Source organism: Pyxicephalus adspersus, chromosome Z (genome assembly GCF_032062135.1).
Source record: "Pyxicephalus adspersus chromosome Z, UCB_Pads_2.0, whole genome shotgun sequence".
Taxonomy (NCBI): domain Eukaryota; kingdom Metazoa; phylum Chordata; class Amphibia; order Anura; family Pyxicephalidae; genus Pyxicephalus; species Pyxicephalus adspersus.
The window spans coordinates 56885723-56900805 of NC_092871.1; the positions used below are offsets into that span (position 1 = coordinate 56885723).

At 37.0% G+C, this 15083-nt stretch overlaps 2 protein-coding genes across 7 annotated transcripts in view; both read left to right on the forward strand.

Annotated features, from left to right (window-relative positions):
- Positions 1-9234, forward strand: part of SLC38A5 (solute carrier family 38 member 5) — a 70574-nt gene extending 61340 nt beyond the window's left edge. For all 3 annotated transcript variants that reach the window (XM_072431006.1, XM_072431005.1, XM_072431007.1), the window contains exons 7-17: positions 842-934; positions 1549-1630; positions 1730-1812; positions 3236-3294; positions 4186-4323; positions 4485-4564; positions 6287-6387; positions 6768-6892; positions 6969-7113; positions 7973-8076; positions 8203-9234. In XM_072431006.1, the coding sequence (XP_072287107.1) occupies positions 842-934; positions 1549-1630; positions 1730-1812; positions 3236-3294; positions 4186-4323; positions 4485-4564; positions 6287-6387; positions 6768-6892; positions 6969-7113; positions 7973-8076; positions 8203-8307 (1115 nt within the window). In that variant the 3' untranslated portion in view covers positions 8308-9234. The remainder of the gene's footprint in view (positions 1-841; positions 935-1548; positions 1631-1729; positions 1813-3235; positions 3295-4185; positions 4324-4484; positions 4565-6286; positions 6388-6767; positions 6893-6968; positions 7114-7972; positions 8077-8202) is intronic.
- Positions 9235-14859: 5625 nt separating this feature from the next.
- Positions 14860-15083, forward strand: part of WAS (WASP actin nucleation promoting factor) — a 34482-nt gene continuing 34258 nt past the window's right edge. For all 4 annotated transcript variants that reach the window (XM_072431343.1, XM_072431344.1, XM_072431345.1 and 1 more), the window contains exon 1: positions 14860-15018. In XM_072431343.1, coding sequence (XP_072287444.1) covers positions 14905-15018 — 114 coding nt within the window. In that variant the 5' untranslated portion in view covers positions 14860-14904. The remainder of the gene's footprint in view (positions 15019-15083) is intronic.

A 15083-nucleotide genomic window follows, 5' to 3' on the forward strand; every position in this document is an offset into this window, starting at 1 on the left:
AATACTGCCTACAGCTACTTAAACAGCTACATATAACAGAGCTGTTCAATCGATAATAATCCATTGTAGTCATATCAACCTTACTAAATTCATCTTTGCCTGGAACCTCCTCCAACCATTTGTGCTACTGATGAGGCCAGTCTGGAGGTTAACATTTGCATACCAGAACAACACAAAATTTGGAACAACTCACTGAGCTTATTTAAATACATAATTCTGTGTTCTAACACAACAGACATTCAACACACAATATTTGCAGCATACCACAAAAAAAGCTCCATGGTTCCTTGTGCTATGCTGCACCAAGAATAAGGGGACATGTTCTTTTTTATTTTTTTGCCCCTTCTAGTGTGTTGGCAGACTATGATTTTGATAGTCCTAAAGTAAAATGAAACTCACCAGTGAACTTTTTTCCTATATGAAAGTGCCCATAAATAATGCATTCAGGTCTGACTGGGAACAACCAATTTGTAATTTCCAATGTGGGGGGGGGGGGGGGGGGGGGGGGGGGGAGAGAGAGAGCAGCGGGATGCTCTTCTTCCTCCCCTCTCCATACAACTAAATAGCATGTGCACAGTGCTCATTCATTATAGTGTCATTTGAAAAAGAAAGAAATTTGATGTATGTTTGTATTATCTGTAAAGTGCTCTTTGCTTCAGTGATTCTCTTTATAGGGACTCATTGTTGGTCTTACTTGAAGACACCATCCTTAAATCTGCTCTCTCCTCAAACTTCCTGCGCCTTCTACTGTTACACACACCACCCGCTCTTCTTTTCTCCATTTACACTCCTGATGACCTTTTCTCAGCTATTTCCTCTCACAATCGTTCCTTCTGCTCAGGTATTCGCGCCTACGAACAACTTGGCATGAGAGCATTTGGATCTGTGGGGAAGATTCTAGCAGCATTGATTATAACCATCCATAATGTGGGCGGTAAGGATTCTATTTCCCTTCTATACTCCACATTTAACCATGTATTGCAAAAAGAAAAAGTTAGGAAACATTGAATCTTTGAAACATGCAGGCAGATTAAAGTGTACCCTTCCTTTTTTTTATTTGTCTCCAGAGCTTTATGTTTAGATTCATTGCTGCCCTTGTAACACTTGAATGCTGATGCCAGGTTGTACAAGCTCCACTATTGGTGTAATGTGATTATTTCAATAATAACCACTGCTAGAATGTAGAGCTGGAAACAGGAGACTACTTTATTTATATACAAAGCTACTGTATGGGGCACCAAACAAGAGAAAGAAGAGACAGATTTATGAAAGTCTTCTGATTCTCCTGAACACACTCAGCTGTCTTATTCACTGTCTTATGAGTGCTAACAGAAATACAGCATTGCTCTTCCACTGTTCAGCTCCTGCAGCCTAACTAATAAGTAATAAATAAAGGAGGCTAGCCAGAGACAGTAAGGCTGAGTAAAAAAGGGCTACATAAACCATATTGTCTTTGCAGTATTATTGCAAATAAAAAAAAGCATATTTTTTATTTGAGTGATGACCAATGAATCATGTAACTGGACCATATTATCTATTTTATTCCAGCTATGTCCAGCTATTTGTACATTATCAAGAGTGAGTTGCCACTTGTTATCCAGACTTTCATGGGGTTGAGCACAAAAACTGAGTAAGATTACCAAGGATTATATGACTGTCCCTGTTTGTGCATGTTTACTTGACTCCCCGTTAAACATACCCCTCTGTCTCAATGCATTCTCCTCCACAGTGATTGGTATTTGCAAGGCAACCTGCTTATCATCATTGTCACAATCTTCATCATTCTCCCCCTCGCTCTCATGAAACATCTGGGTAAGACCTATATCCAATGACTTTAAATGTGTAAGTTATCAGGTCTCATTATCAATTGGCAAGATTTATCAAACAAAATCGAATCTAATTTAAAAATCTAATCTCTGATATTAACAATCAAATTTATTGAAAGAAACTGATTGATTTTATTAGATACTTTTCTTCCAGGCACTTTGATAAAGAAGGCCATGTGTAGATGTACTGAGATCAGTTCTTTATGTAACACATATTTTTGTTATCTAATGTAGTCTTTGCTGTGTGGTATGTCCAGTGTAGAATATTTGCTGTGTATTACATCCATTATTTTGGTGTACAGTCTTTGTTGACAGCTACATCTGGTTTACAGTCTGTGTTAGGTGTTTTATGCAGTGTGTGATGGTGTTATATTGAGACTTTGAGGTTCATTTGTGTTATATCTAGTGTACAGTCTGTGCTGAATGATTTATCTAGTAGAACACACAGCATAGACTCCATATCTGGTGCACAAGATCTGAGAACTTAAGAGTTACTGAATGACCAGTATACGTTTTTTTTGGATGTAAGATTTGCTATACAGTCTGTGCTGTGTATAGGATTTTTCTACACAGGCTGTGATGGGTGTTGTATTTGCTATATAGTTTGTGTTTTGTGTTCCTTTTGCTATACAGTCTGAGCTGGCTGTTAGATTTGGTATACAGGCTGTGTACTTTATCCAGTGTACTCGCTGTGTGTACAATCACATGTAAAGGCTGCATTGGGCGTTATATCAGATGTACCCGCTATGCTGTGTGTTATATTCATGTACAGTTTGTGCTGTGCTTTATTTTTGGTGTACAACCTCTGTGGTGTACAGTCTGTGATGTGTGCTGTGTATATCTTGTGTACAGCCTTTGCTGAGTTTTTGTAATTCATTGTGCAGTTTGTGCTGTTTGGTATTCTTTCTTGGGTTTTATATGCAATGTGCAGTCTGTCCTTTGTGTGTATGTGTGTGTTTAGCTTCATACATTTTTAATGATAGTTTATAATTTTAGTGATAGAGCTATAGTTTAGAACAGTTACAATATTTATAAGATTTTGTATTATAAACTCGTCTATTATCACTTGAATCGTGATGTCCTTTGTGTATTTCTGTAAATCTCTGAAACAAGTCCTAAACTTTGCCTCTATGCAGGAGCTTCCTGTAATACTGACCAGTTAGTACTGTGCTCTCATCTAGTGCAGGATGACTGGTCTTTTCTCTGTCACTGTAGTTATCCACAGGCAGCCAGTATTAGGCGGATCTGCTGGGTCATTTCCCCAGCTCTTTTTAAAGGATTTTTTAGCACACAAAGTGGATTTAAACCCCTTATACATAATAAAGAACGTATTTTTTTTGTTCCTGTAATTCAGCTTTAAGGTTTGTGACTTTATCCTCACATATTAATTTTCTGTCTGTCTTTCTCAGGTTATCTTGGCTATACAAGTGGCTTCTCTCTAAGCTGTATGGTATTCTTCTTGTGTGCAGTAAGTTGGAATAGTTATTTTACACAAGAAAACCTTTCAGATCTGTTAAATTCCTGAATAGAATTTTGCTCATGCCTACACTCCCACTATAGAATTCAAAAGCTCTTCTTTTTAGCCCAGACGACCATCACTGGCGGCAAAAAAAAAAAAGCATGAAAAAGGTTTTCATGAGATATGTTTTCTGCTGGTTCCTGCCTAGCATTGTCCAACTTTGTAAATACCAACCTGTCCTTTTTCCCCTGCGTGTTTACTAAAGTACATTACCAGGAGTTCCCCTAATCAATAGGGGCCGGAACACATGAGCAGCATGATGTGCTGCCAAATTGTGCTTCCGCTTGATTCTGCTCATTTCATTGAATTGGACATTGATTTGAAGTAAAAAAAACTACCTGTGTAGTAGCCCTAAACTCTAAACACATAAATATATAAAACAAATAATGTGGCTACGTAATATTTGAAAAGTATTTAAATGTCAAAAAAAAATTCAGCTAGTAGTTTGTATTTGATTTGAATTTGATTTTTGCCTCTTGTGTTCCTATGTAAAGCAGCATTCTGGGGGACAGAGAAAGAGAGTGAGAAGGAGGGGCACCACGGTAGTGATACCCCAGCAACAATATCACAAGAATAAAAATAAAATGATGCCTCCCAGCTAAGGATTGGAATTTATTATTATGTGGTCTTGGCTTAGGATATTCTTTAATCTTGACACATTATTGACTAATGTTGCAGAAAGAAAACTCTTGGGTGTAGTGGGCCAAAATCAACCCCAAAAAATTAAACACTTTCTTCCTGTCTCACTGAATAAACAATGTGGATCTTCTTTCCTAGATTTATACCCTTTACTTTTGTATCCTTTTGATATCTCACACTTCCTCTGATTACCCTGTCTAGGTCATATACAAGATGACTATTATACCTTGTCCTCTGAGCAACTCAACAACAACTGAACATCACCTCTACACCAACGGTTACAATACTACTAGCACAGAAGAGAAGTGCATGGCTAAGATGATTACTGTTAACACTCAGGTATGTCTGTGAAAATTTTGATCCATCAAAAATCCAAAATTCCAGTATTCCAGGTGGCTGAATTTCACTGGAATCTATGGATTTCCTGGAGTCTGCTGCCTTTTGTATCAACCTCTATAGTTACCCTGTTAGTAAACGCATTTGTCTATATTTTATTTCAGACTGCCTATGCTATCCCCATCGTGGCTTTTGCTTTTGTTTGCCACCCTGAAGTTCTGCCCATTTACACTGAGCTCCGCAGGTAGGCAGTTGGGGTAAAGTAACAATGTGTTAAAATCTTTAACGGTCCAACTTGTGGTACACTACACCAACACAACTAATGGGTCAACTTTGTTTTTAATGTATATTTTCTAAGTTTAAACGTTTTCAAATACATGATCTTTGCGAATGTTTATTATATCTATACAATTTTTGTTTTCCAAAGATTTATTAGAAGACAAAGGACTACTCAAGAACTATAGGTTAGCTAAAAAGATTAGCATAATACAAGCCACTTATCTTTTGGGCCACTTTGCCTGACCTGAACCTTCAACTTAAGTTTTTGAGCATTATATACATTAGGCTTTGTCCAACAAAGAAGGAAAAGAGACAGAGGACAACAGTTGAAAAGAATACATTTGAGGATAATGACTAACAAAATCAAAAAATTACATATGTATATAGGTATTTATACATTTTTATTGTTATATTTTTAAAAGTAGTGCTATATTAGAAAATAAATACAAAATCACAAGTCATTTTCTTTAAACATACTTTACCAAAGAGCCTAGAGCTTATACACCAAGAGATACTTGAAACTTCTGAGATTTACAAGTACATGAAAAGATGACATGAATTTTGCACTCTGCTGGTTGCTAGAAAACAATATTTCTGAGAATACAGGGGTTAGCGGTCTTTGTACACCTTTACCTTCAGCTAGAGGGCACACATTTATTTTGAAAGAAATTCTTTGCATCAAAAACCGCCCCTCAAGTATTTCCTGTGAAGTTGTACAAACCCGCATCTATGTCTTTCATTCGTGTGATGTTGCAATGTTTTTTTTTCTATGCAGTGGCATTTGTTATATGGCAACCCAGTAAAAGAGAACAGTCTTTGGAAGTGCACTTTATTCATATTTACTTCTGCCTTTAGAGCATGTTTTTATGAAAGATTTTCTTAAGAGTTACAACTGATCATCAAGAAACTCAAGACAAACACAATGAAGAGGTTGGCATGTTTCAGTTTTATGTTAAAGGAAATGTATGGTGGTTTTGTACATTTTTTATTATGCTTAAAACTTAAAGGATACAATATTTGTTTTTTGTTTTTTTTCTTTTATGACAAATATGTAACAAAGTGTTAAATAATAAATGGTATTATTTGTAGCCAGCAGGAGGACTTTTAGGCTCCTTTGTGCATTTTTGTAAAATTTCTGTTGTTTGCTCAAAGCTCAACAGCTTAGGCTGCACTTTGAACACACAATTAAAAAAAGCAGTCAGAGCAACAATTTCTGCTTGATCAGATGGCTGCATTTGGCATTTTGGTGAGAGCCTACCCATATCTAGAAGGAGACAATATATGTCTTGCAGCATTCTACTTCTGTTGGAAAATTATTGGTAAATATGTCCACTAAATGTATACTATGTTGCAGAATTATGTCTAATCTTTGACAGCTCAGTGTCAGAAATTTGAACTGTATGTGTTGCCAGAAAAAAAAAATTCTTGATCCCAACACTAGGAAAACAGTTTCAATAATATGATTGGTTACTGTGATCAACCATATAGCTTTTTCAGGCATTGTGACTAATTTTGTAATTATTAGTGTTTTGCCTTGCGCCCTCTGCCAGATAGTGTTTTTAACACAAATATCTACACACTTCATGGGCAGTTTTTATGCAGATCTGTCCTAAGCAAAAAGGTATTGTGACATGATCACACAAATGTACATATATATCAATGCATTTTTTTTTTATGACCTCTCTAGAGCCACCAAGTCCCGCATGCAGAATGTTGCCAATGTCTCCATCTTCGCCATGTTCATTATGTACCTAATGACTGCAATTTTTGGCTACTTGACTTTCTATGGTAAGTTTCCTGGGGCTAGCTGGGTCTAGGGTAGATGTAGATAAGAGACACAGATAAGAAACACATTTCCTTAAAACCTGCAAAAATTTAAACTAGAGGCATTGGCAATGGCACTGCAGCCACTGTGACAGCTGTCATGCCTTAATTGTAACATAACTTGTACATGTGCTAATAGGTAAAACAACAGAGAAAACAAAATTGTAATGTTACTTTAAGAATTTATAGCATTTAATGACCCTTTCTAACTTAAACCTCTGATGAGAGGAAAATTGGAAAAACTTCCAACAATAAGTTAAATACATGTTTGAAATACATTTGTGTGAACTGCCTTATCTGACTATATATCTAACAATATACATTGCCTGTATGCATTCTGTTAGGTGATGTGGAGTCGGAGATGTTGCACACTTACATGACGGTTGACCCTCTTGATAAATTAATGCTGACTGTTCGCGTTGCTGTACTGGTAGCCGTCACCCTCACTGTACCAGTTGTCTTATTTCCAGTAAGATGAATCTTCCTTACTTTTTCCTGTTTAGAGAGTCCATCACCCATTTCACTTATACTTTTTCTTGACTCAGATCCGCAGAGCTATCCAGCAGCTCATCTGCCCCGGACAAGACTTTCGTTGGTGGCGTCACATTCTTATTGCTGCATGCTTGCTTTTTGTGGTTAACCTGCTGGTCATCTTTATTCCAAACATCAAAGATATTTTTGGTGTTATTGGTAAGATAATATACTCTTTCTGTAACAGGTAGTGTCCTGGTCATGGAAGGTAAAATACATGTATTCATGGTTTTGTAATAATTTAAGGTTAGGCAAAGTATGTATTGTTTTGTTGTATACAGGCAGCCCAGGTTTGCTAACTTGTGGCCCAGTAAAACAAAGAAAGGTTGTTGGTGTCTAGTGTCATTTTTAGGGAAAGTATAGTGTATTATCAGTAAGTGATATTGTAATTGGATTTATCACATAATGGTTGATTAATTTCAGATTTATACACACGCAATTCTGTGCTTTTGTTATTGTATTATTGACTGTATTTGTTATCCCTGTGTCAACCGTTCTTCTCGATACTAGTCTGGTTGTAAAGGGGATGGAAAATGGGGAAGCCTTTCAATGGATGAATTAGGATTTTATTAATAAAGAAAGAAAATCACAGCTTTATCAACCAAGTAAAACAAATGACACATCAATGCCAAAATATTTCTAATAGTGGGAGATTTTAGGGTAAGAATATGGATGGCAGTAGAAGCCATGATGGGTTAGCAGTTTATAGTTGTAGTTCAAACTCATATAAACACTTCTACTCCTACAGTAATATCTGTATAGTAAGGATCTGAATATGAATTAGATACATTAGTAAAGAGGTAAATACTGATGGGATGACTAACATGTGCACTCTGTAAAGGAGGTGCTGTCATGCTTTTAGTTCTGGTTCACAGATAAAAAATCTAGACTGGTTTGAGGGCTTCTATACTTTTGTCTTCACAGTCCTGATTTTGCTGAGAGACATGCAGATAATGTATGCTGAATGGGATTCAGAAAATACTTGCAGGGTAACTTTTTGTCATTTTTGTTTCTACAGGAGCGACTTCAGCACCAAGCTTGATTTTCATCCTTCCAAGCATATTCTATATAAGAATTGTTCCAAATGACAAGGAACCACTGTTTTCCCGTCCAAAGATTCAGGTTTGTGTTTTTTGCAAATTTACAAGTTTTTACATAACCACTTCCTGCCATCAAATGTTCTTTTTCCTCATCTAGTCTTCATTCAGTTTCCATGACTTGTGCTCAGTCTTCCTTTTTTTCCCACAGGCTGCCCTCTTTGCCACCCTGGGCTTTATATTCATGATTATGAGTTTGAGTTTCATCATCGTAGATTGGGTGACGACAGGAAAAAGTAACGTTGGGGGTCACTAGCCATTTTTTTGTTCCCCTCTCCCACTGGATAAGGACATTAGGCCAGTTATCCTGAGAGCTGTGCACAATGGACAGGTCAGTCAACCCCTTCAAGATCAGAACATTGGTTATTGCTGCAAATTTCAGGCATAGCTGGTCAACGGGAGAGAGGGACTGTCAATCATTGCAGGACAAGATGATACATGCCAAAAGTGCCCCCAGCCCAGAATCACCCCCTATTTCCCCAGCTGCTGCAAGACGTCACTACAATCACTTTTTCTTGTTTTGCTTTATTTTTATTTGGTGTCTCAGTAACTGAAGGACTTTGGCTGTCTGTCCTGTACATCAGTCCTTGCGGCATACAGCGGTTTTCCTTGAGAATTAATGCATGCCAGGTCACTTATCCCCTGATGTCTATGGAAATCAGCAAATTACAGTGTATCTACCTCACCGACCCTGCAAGAAAGGGTATCAGTGTGTCACACTCAGGGGTTTAGGTCATCTCTCATCATGTGCCATGTAGTACTGCATAGTGATAATACAGGTGTTCAAAAACTGCCTTCACATCCTTTTTTTGTGACTATACAGCTTGAATTAAAATCACTACTCTGCCTTTTTTAGCAGGTATAATATATTGCCTCTAATTTACAGTTACAGAAGCCATATTAATGTTTTCAAAATGCCCTTGTTATGTGAAGGAAGTTGATGAATTAGTAGCCATCCATCCAAAAGGCAGCTGGTTTCATCTGAGAAAGCAATACTCTTTGCTTGACAATCAATCCTTTGTACAGATCACTGTAAATCCCATGGAATCGCTGCGCCATTGGAACTAATGTGCCCTTCTATGTTACACTCCTGATGTTTAAGCACCTGGAGAGCAGCTGAAAATGCATTGGTTTACACATATGGGTTGTAAACGAAATATTTTAATAAATGTAATAAACAAGTTGTTGGTTGTTTTTTTTTTTTTTTACATTGCTGAAAATATAAAATGCTACTGCTAGGATTTCTGTTAAAATATATTAATGTGTTTTTACCCTCTGTATCACATTTCTCTCCTTATTCATAATTTTGGTGACAGGCATGGAGCATGTAAAAAGGTCAAATTGCATCATTTTTTTTTTTGGTAAGTGCCAAAGAATCCATAGCTTGGTTACTGGCAGCAGGAATATCTGGATTTGCTGCATCAGACTGATTGGACATGGCCTATTCGAATTGTTGGGAGACACGGCATGTATGCTCAAAGTAAATCTAAAGGCTCCTGTATGACAGTCTAAAGAAGTCCCAAATCCAGTTTCCATGTAATGCACAAACCTATATAGAATAGGCAAAAATTTCCATTACCTACCCTGGGGAAGGATTCAGCAACAGAGTTTGTGCTGTTGATGTGCATTAGCAATGCTGGCAGCCATCCCCCCTTCAATATATTTTCATATGTACTTGTAAAAAGCACATATATTTTTCCATAATTTTAATTTAAAGTACATTTGGCATGTATAAAGAAAGGTCACAATTTGAATAAAAGAATGAAACAAGGAAAAGCTTTTTTTTTTAATATTATGGAAATAATGTAAGAGGAGCTAAAACATACAAGTGTGGATTGGGGGGAGTCAAAACTCTTTAGTGGACAGAAGCAGAATGAGAAATAATGGAGAGATACTGTAGCTGTTTGGCTATTTTCCTTTTGTTTTTAAAGACTTGTTTTTAACAAAGTAAACTACCCGTTAAAGCAACTACAACAGAGTCAAATCACATACAAGACAACCAGCTCAGCAGCAATCTTCATGCTCCTGCAGTAAACCAGGGTAGGAGTGCAATTTGATCAAAGCTGTGAACCTGCCTGTCACATCACAAAGAAGGATGTGCTTGTAGGCAGTTGCATGACTGGACTACGCCAGACCCGTATTGACATAGTAAAAAATGATATATTTATCAGCATTTCACAGACTAAAATTCTCAGTGAAAAATGCAGATATTAAGTGACCATAAAAGCAACTGTAACACAAAGTCAGTGAAGCAGTCCCAGTAGTGTCAAAATGCTCTCTGGGGTTTACACATTTTGTTCATTGAGTTTTGCTCTTTTGCATCATATATCCAAACAGTATGTGTGTGTGTGTGTGTGTGTGTATGCATGCATGTGTGTAGCTAATTAATTTCTGCATTTGCATAAACTGAAATTTTGATAAAAATGTACACAGATTGCATTAAAAAAACAATCCCTTTAAAAAAAGAAGTGTTGCTGGTAAGTTACTGACAAAGCCAGCCAGCCACCTACTGCGCAATCAAATAACAACACAATACACAATTGTCTTTTTTTTGTTTTTAATTTTATAATATTATTTGCTGTTTTTATTAACTTTAAGATACATTTACAAAATGATAAAAACAAAACAGTAACCGGTTAGAGAACAAAAATAAGCAAACAATAATGTATTCCTTTTTTATTATTATTTTTGTGTGTTTTTTTAATACTGTATAACAATAAAATATCCCTAAAAATAATAAATAAAATAAGAGGTTGAGTTGCAGTTACTAGTTTCTCACACCCATGAACTGTGGTTGAGAAACTAAGTGCAGTGTTTTGCCCACAGCTGCCTATAGTGTAAAGTGACACCCTATAGTGACTTGTAAACTGACAACCAGCAGAAAAGCTTCCCCTCCTCCCTTTTCTGTATTACACCATGTTATGAGTTATGAGCCCAAGAGAAAAAGGAGTAAGATAAGCCTCACAATAATTCTCACTAATTGTGGATGTTGCATTATGTTAGACTAAAGTTACCATTACACATTTCAACATGTTTGTTAAATGTTCTTCAGTATTGGAACATTAAAAAAATAAATGTGTAGGTTTTATTATGAATCGCTTATGATTTGTTCATGTAGCACTCCTTTAGAAAAGAAAGGTTCCTCTTTAAAAATGGGGAAACGCATTGAAATACTTTTCAGGTCTCCAGGGAACCACAGCTATAATTACTATATTCACAGCTTACAGTACATTAGTGTGGTGGTCAGTGGGAAGAATGCCTCTTACATGACTAGCCAGTGAGAAGAATGTCTTTCTTACAGATAACCAATAAGATCAAAGGGGTCCGTTAACCTGACCTGAGAGATACAAATAGACAATTACTCAAGGAACCCCTATCTTTAAAGAGGAACTAAACTAAAAAATGCCCCCCCCCCAAATACACTTACCTTTAATCCCGCAGCGCAGTCAATCGGTCCAGAGGTGGCTCCTGAGATCGGCATTTTTTTTCCCTTTTCACAAAAAGGCTCTTTTTGCGCATGCCCAAGATGCTCAGGCAAGCTCAGAAGGAGCACCCAAGGCACTCCCAGGATGCATGACGTAAGTATCCCAGGAGGCTTTGTGCTCCCTTTCTTTAGGGGGCGGTGATGCACCCTTTTTTAAAAAAAAAAAAAAAAAGGGTGTTGCACTTTAAAAAATACAAACAGGATTTTTACCTTTTATAAAAAGTGTTGTCTACCCTTTTATGTAAAGTGAAATTTCTGAGCTTAGGCACGCTTTAAGGTATATGGGTTAATTCTAGTATATAATGAACAGTCCTAAAATTTGTTCTCTCTAGGGAGTGATGATTGGATGGTTTCTGTATTGGGAGAAACATGGCCTTGGCAAGGTAGGAACTGATCGATACCCCAGTGCATTTACCTTTTTGGAACTATTGTGCCATTTGGTATCCTTTTAGGCAGACTCTGCAAGAGGTTTAACTTAGTTCACAGTGGTAAAAGACTTAGCTTCAGCAAGGAGAAGCCAAAAAAAACACATTGCAATGAGCTGTAAATGTAAATCTATGTTCAAAATTATTATTATTCCAGAATCAATTTATCAGAACATGGAATGATCTATTACATGAAAGTGAACATTAAAGGACGCCTTTAAATGCTTGAGAAAGTTTCTAGTTTAAAAGAAAATACAACTTTGGTTAAATGGGCAAAAAATTCACTGAAAAAAGAAAGACAATGTATATGCAGGATGTGGAATTACTAATCCCGTGACAAATGAACCCAGCATTATGCAATGAATAAATACACCAGCAAATATAAAAATTCAGTTGACAAACTTTTCCCCACATGCTTCATTTTTTATTATTTTAAGAAGAAGAAACTCAAAACATACCATCAATACTTCTTTAGGCTGGGTCTACATGGATGGTTACTACCACTTTTGTATGCGTTTTTATGCACTTTTACAAGCATTTTAAATCTTGCCTTTAAAACGTCTGTGACGCGTTTTACCGTGATTTGCTGTGATTTTACATTAGTGTTAAAAAGACTTTTATTTTTAACTCTTTCAGGGAATGAGCACAATGGTACATAAAACTCCTTACTCATTTCCTGCATTTACCCTGCGTTTTAAATTTTAAAACATTGCAAGGAGCCTTCTCTGTAACGCTCAAAAACTTGCCTCAAGGAAACACCCTGGTGTAGATTAGCCCATCGGAATTCATTGGGATTTTCAAACATGGGCTTTTAAAGCCTCAGGTTAAACACTGGGGAAAACGTCCGTGTAGGTTCAGCCTTAAAAAATTTAAATTTTGATTGATATACTGACACCTAGAACTGTCAGCCCCCAAAATAGTTACAAATCTAAATGCATTGGTACTTTCCTGCAAGAAAAAAAATGATTGTGCTGACCACCATATCCATGGTGCAAAGGACAGTAGTTTAAAAAAAGAGACTGAAGGATTTAGGCCAAGAAACAAAATAGTTTTAAACCCTGACAAACTGCAGGTCTGACACAGGTTTGCTATTGAACTCTGGAGTCTGCATTTTTTAACTACATTAACCCCCCTAGCGGTATTCCCGAGTCACACTCGGGGTAGCTTTTAACTAAAAAAAAACCCGCTTTTTTCTTGCTCCGTTGTCGTCCCTCGTTGTCCTGCTGGTCCCCCCGCAGGTCCTGGTGACACCTCCTTCCTCCTCGCTCCCCAGCCGGCGAATCCAGCAACGATCTCCAGGGTTTCCCGTGACATCAGTGCATGCGTCTTTGCCCGTGGGAAATTCAAATAATTTTGTATTGGATTCAATTCAAGATAGCTGTATTGAGTCCAATACAAAGAAAAATTCATATAATATATATAGTATTATAATATATATATATATATATTATACATGCTACTGTATACTTACATTACATGTTACAATATTTTTTTATTTTTTTTAACAGATTTTTGTGTTATTTAAAGTTTATTAATAAATGTATTAAGTTTATTAAATATCGGTGAGTTATGCCTAAGAATTATAGCCTACAATGAAAAATACATTTCTACCGCTTTTTGCATGGAAATTTACACAGAATTAGACTGCTAGGGAGGTGAGGTGCCTTAATTATGAAGCAGTGTTTATGCTATTCTCTGAAACATTCTCTGCTAGAGAATTAATTATTGTCATTAAAACACATTGACCTGGAAGATTCTCTACCAGGGAGTGTTTCAGGGTATGTCAAATTCACTGCTTTATAAACAGACCCCCTAAGTGTGTCCATATGTTAATTTTTTTTTAAATATTTGAATTCAATTAGGCCAGAACTCCCAAATTGCATACTAGTTTAAATGAGAAAATAAAAAAAATAATATTTTAAAGAATGAATACCTCATTAAAATATAAAATAAAGAAAACAGCTTTTGCTGCAATACTTTTTGTCCACAGGTGTCAAAAGTATATATTTTTTCCACCCCGGATGTCCTGTCACGTCAAGGTGGAATATTGAAGCATATTTACCTATTTATTTTAAGCCCAGCCCAGGCTGTCCAGAATCAGTGCAGGCCTAGCACTGGATGTCCAGGACCAGAGGAACATTGAAAACGGGGTCTGCATTATAAACCATAACAAAATTTAGCACTAGTTCTCTTTTAGATGGGCCTCCAGACAGACAACTGCCAAATACACAGTTTAAAAACAAATTTGTAGATTATTTTGGAAACATTTTTGGATTTCTTTTGAGCCATTCTTATGATTGCATTACATGCCCCCAAGCACCAGCACCAATTCTACATGGCCACACTGTATGGTCAGAATGTAAAACCACTGTTCAAAACCTACAGATTCCTTTTCACCTCCAGTCTGCCCTTTGCTATCCTTTATCTGTTAACATGCTTTCCCCTTCAGAACTCCAGAGCCTAAATTATATATCAGGCTGAAAGAGTTGTGGCATGATTCTAAGTGTGACTAATTCACAGTACGGAACCCCTGCTAGCACACTTTTTTCTGATTTCAAGCAGAATTATCTAGATAAATCTCATATTCTTATACCAGCTTTATTTACATTTTATAGCTGAACAAATAGAACTTTAAAATTTGACGAGTGTATTTAGCAACTAAAAGTTGAGCTTTCATTGGTCATTATCAGTTGGGGAGATTCACCATTTATAAATTAAGCCCTGTTTTGCAGCCATGGCATCATTGTAACAATATAGCGTGTTAAAAGACCCATATATGGATAAATGGTTCGTGGTTGAATTTGTGTAACTTCCCCTCCCTCTGCAACTAGCAAGCCCTTTTCACTGCTAGTGGTTTTTAGCTTCCGTTCTGCCTTCATCTAGTTTGTGCGGAAGTTCCCTTTTTCAGTGACTTTACACTCACAAAAAGATAAAGAGCCCAGCCATGAGCAGAGGAGCGAACAAGGCTGTGGGCCGCACCCAGGAAAATGTCCCCTCTGCCCTTCTTATGGCGCAGGAGAACCAGAAATTGTTCCAACTGCTGGGGAGGAAGTGCATGGTGAGATGTGTGGATGCTGGGTGGGTGCTGGTTCCAGTGCTTTCACCCTAAGGGCCTTCAGGGAT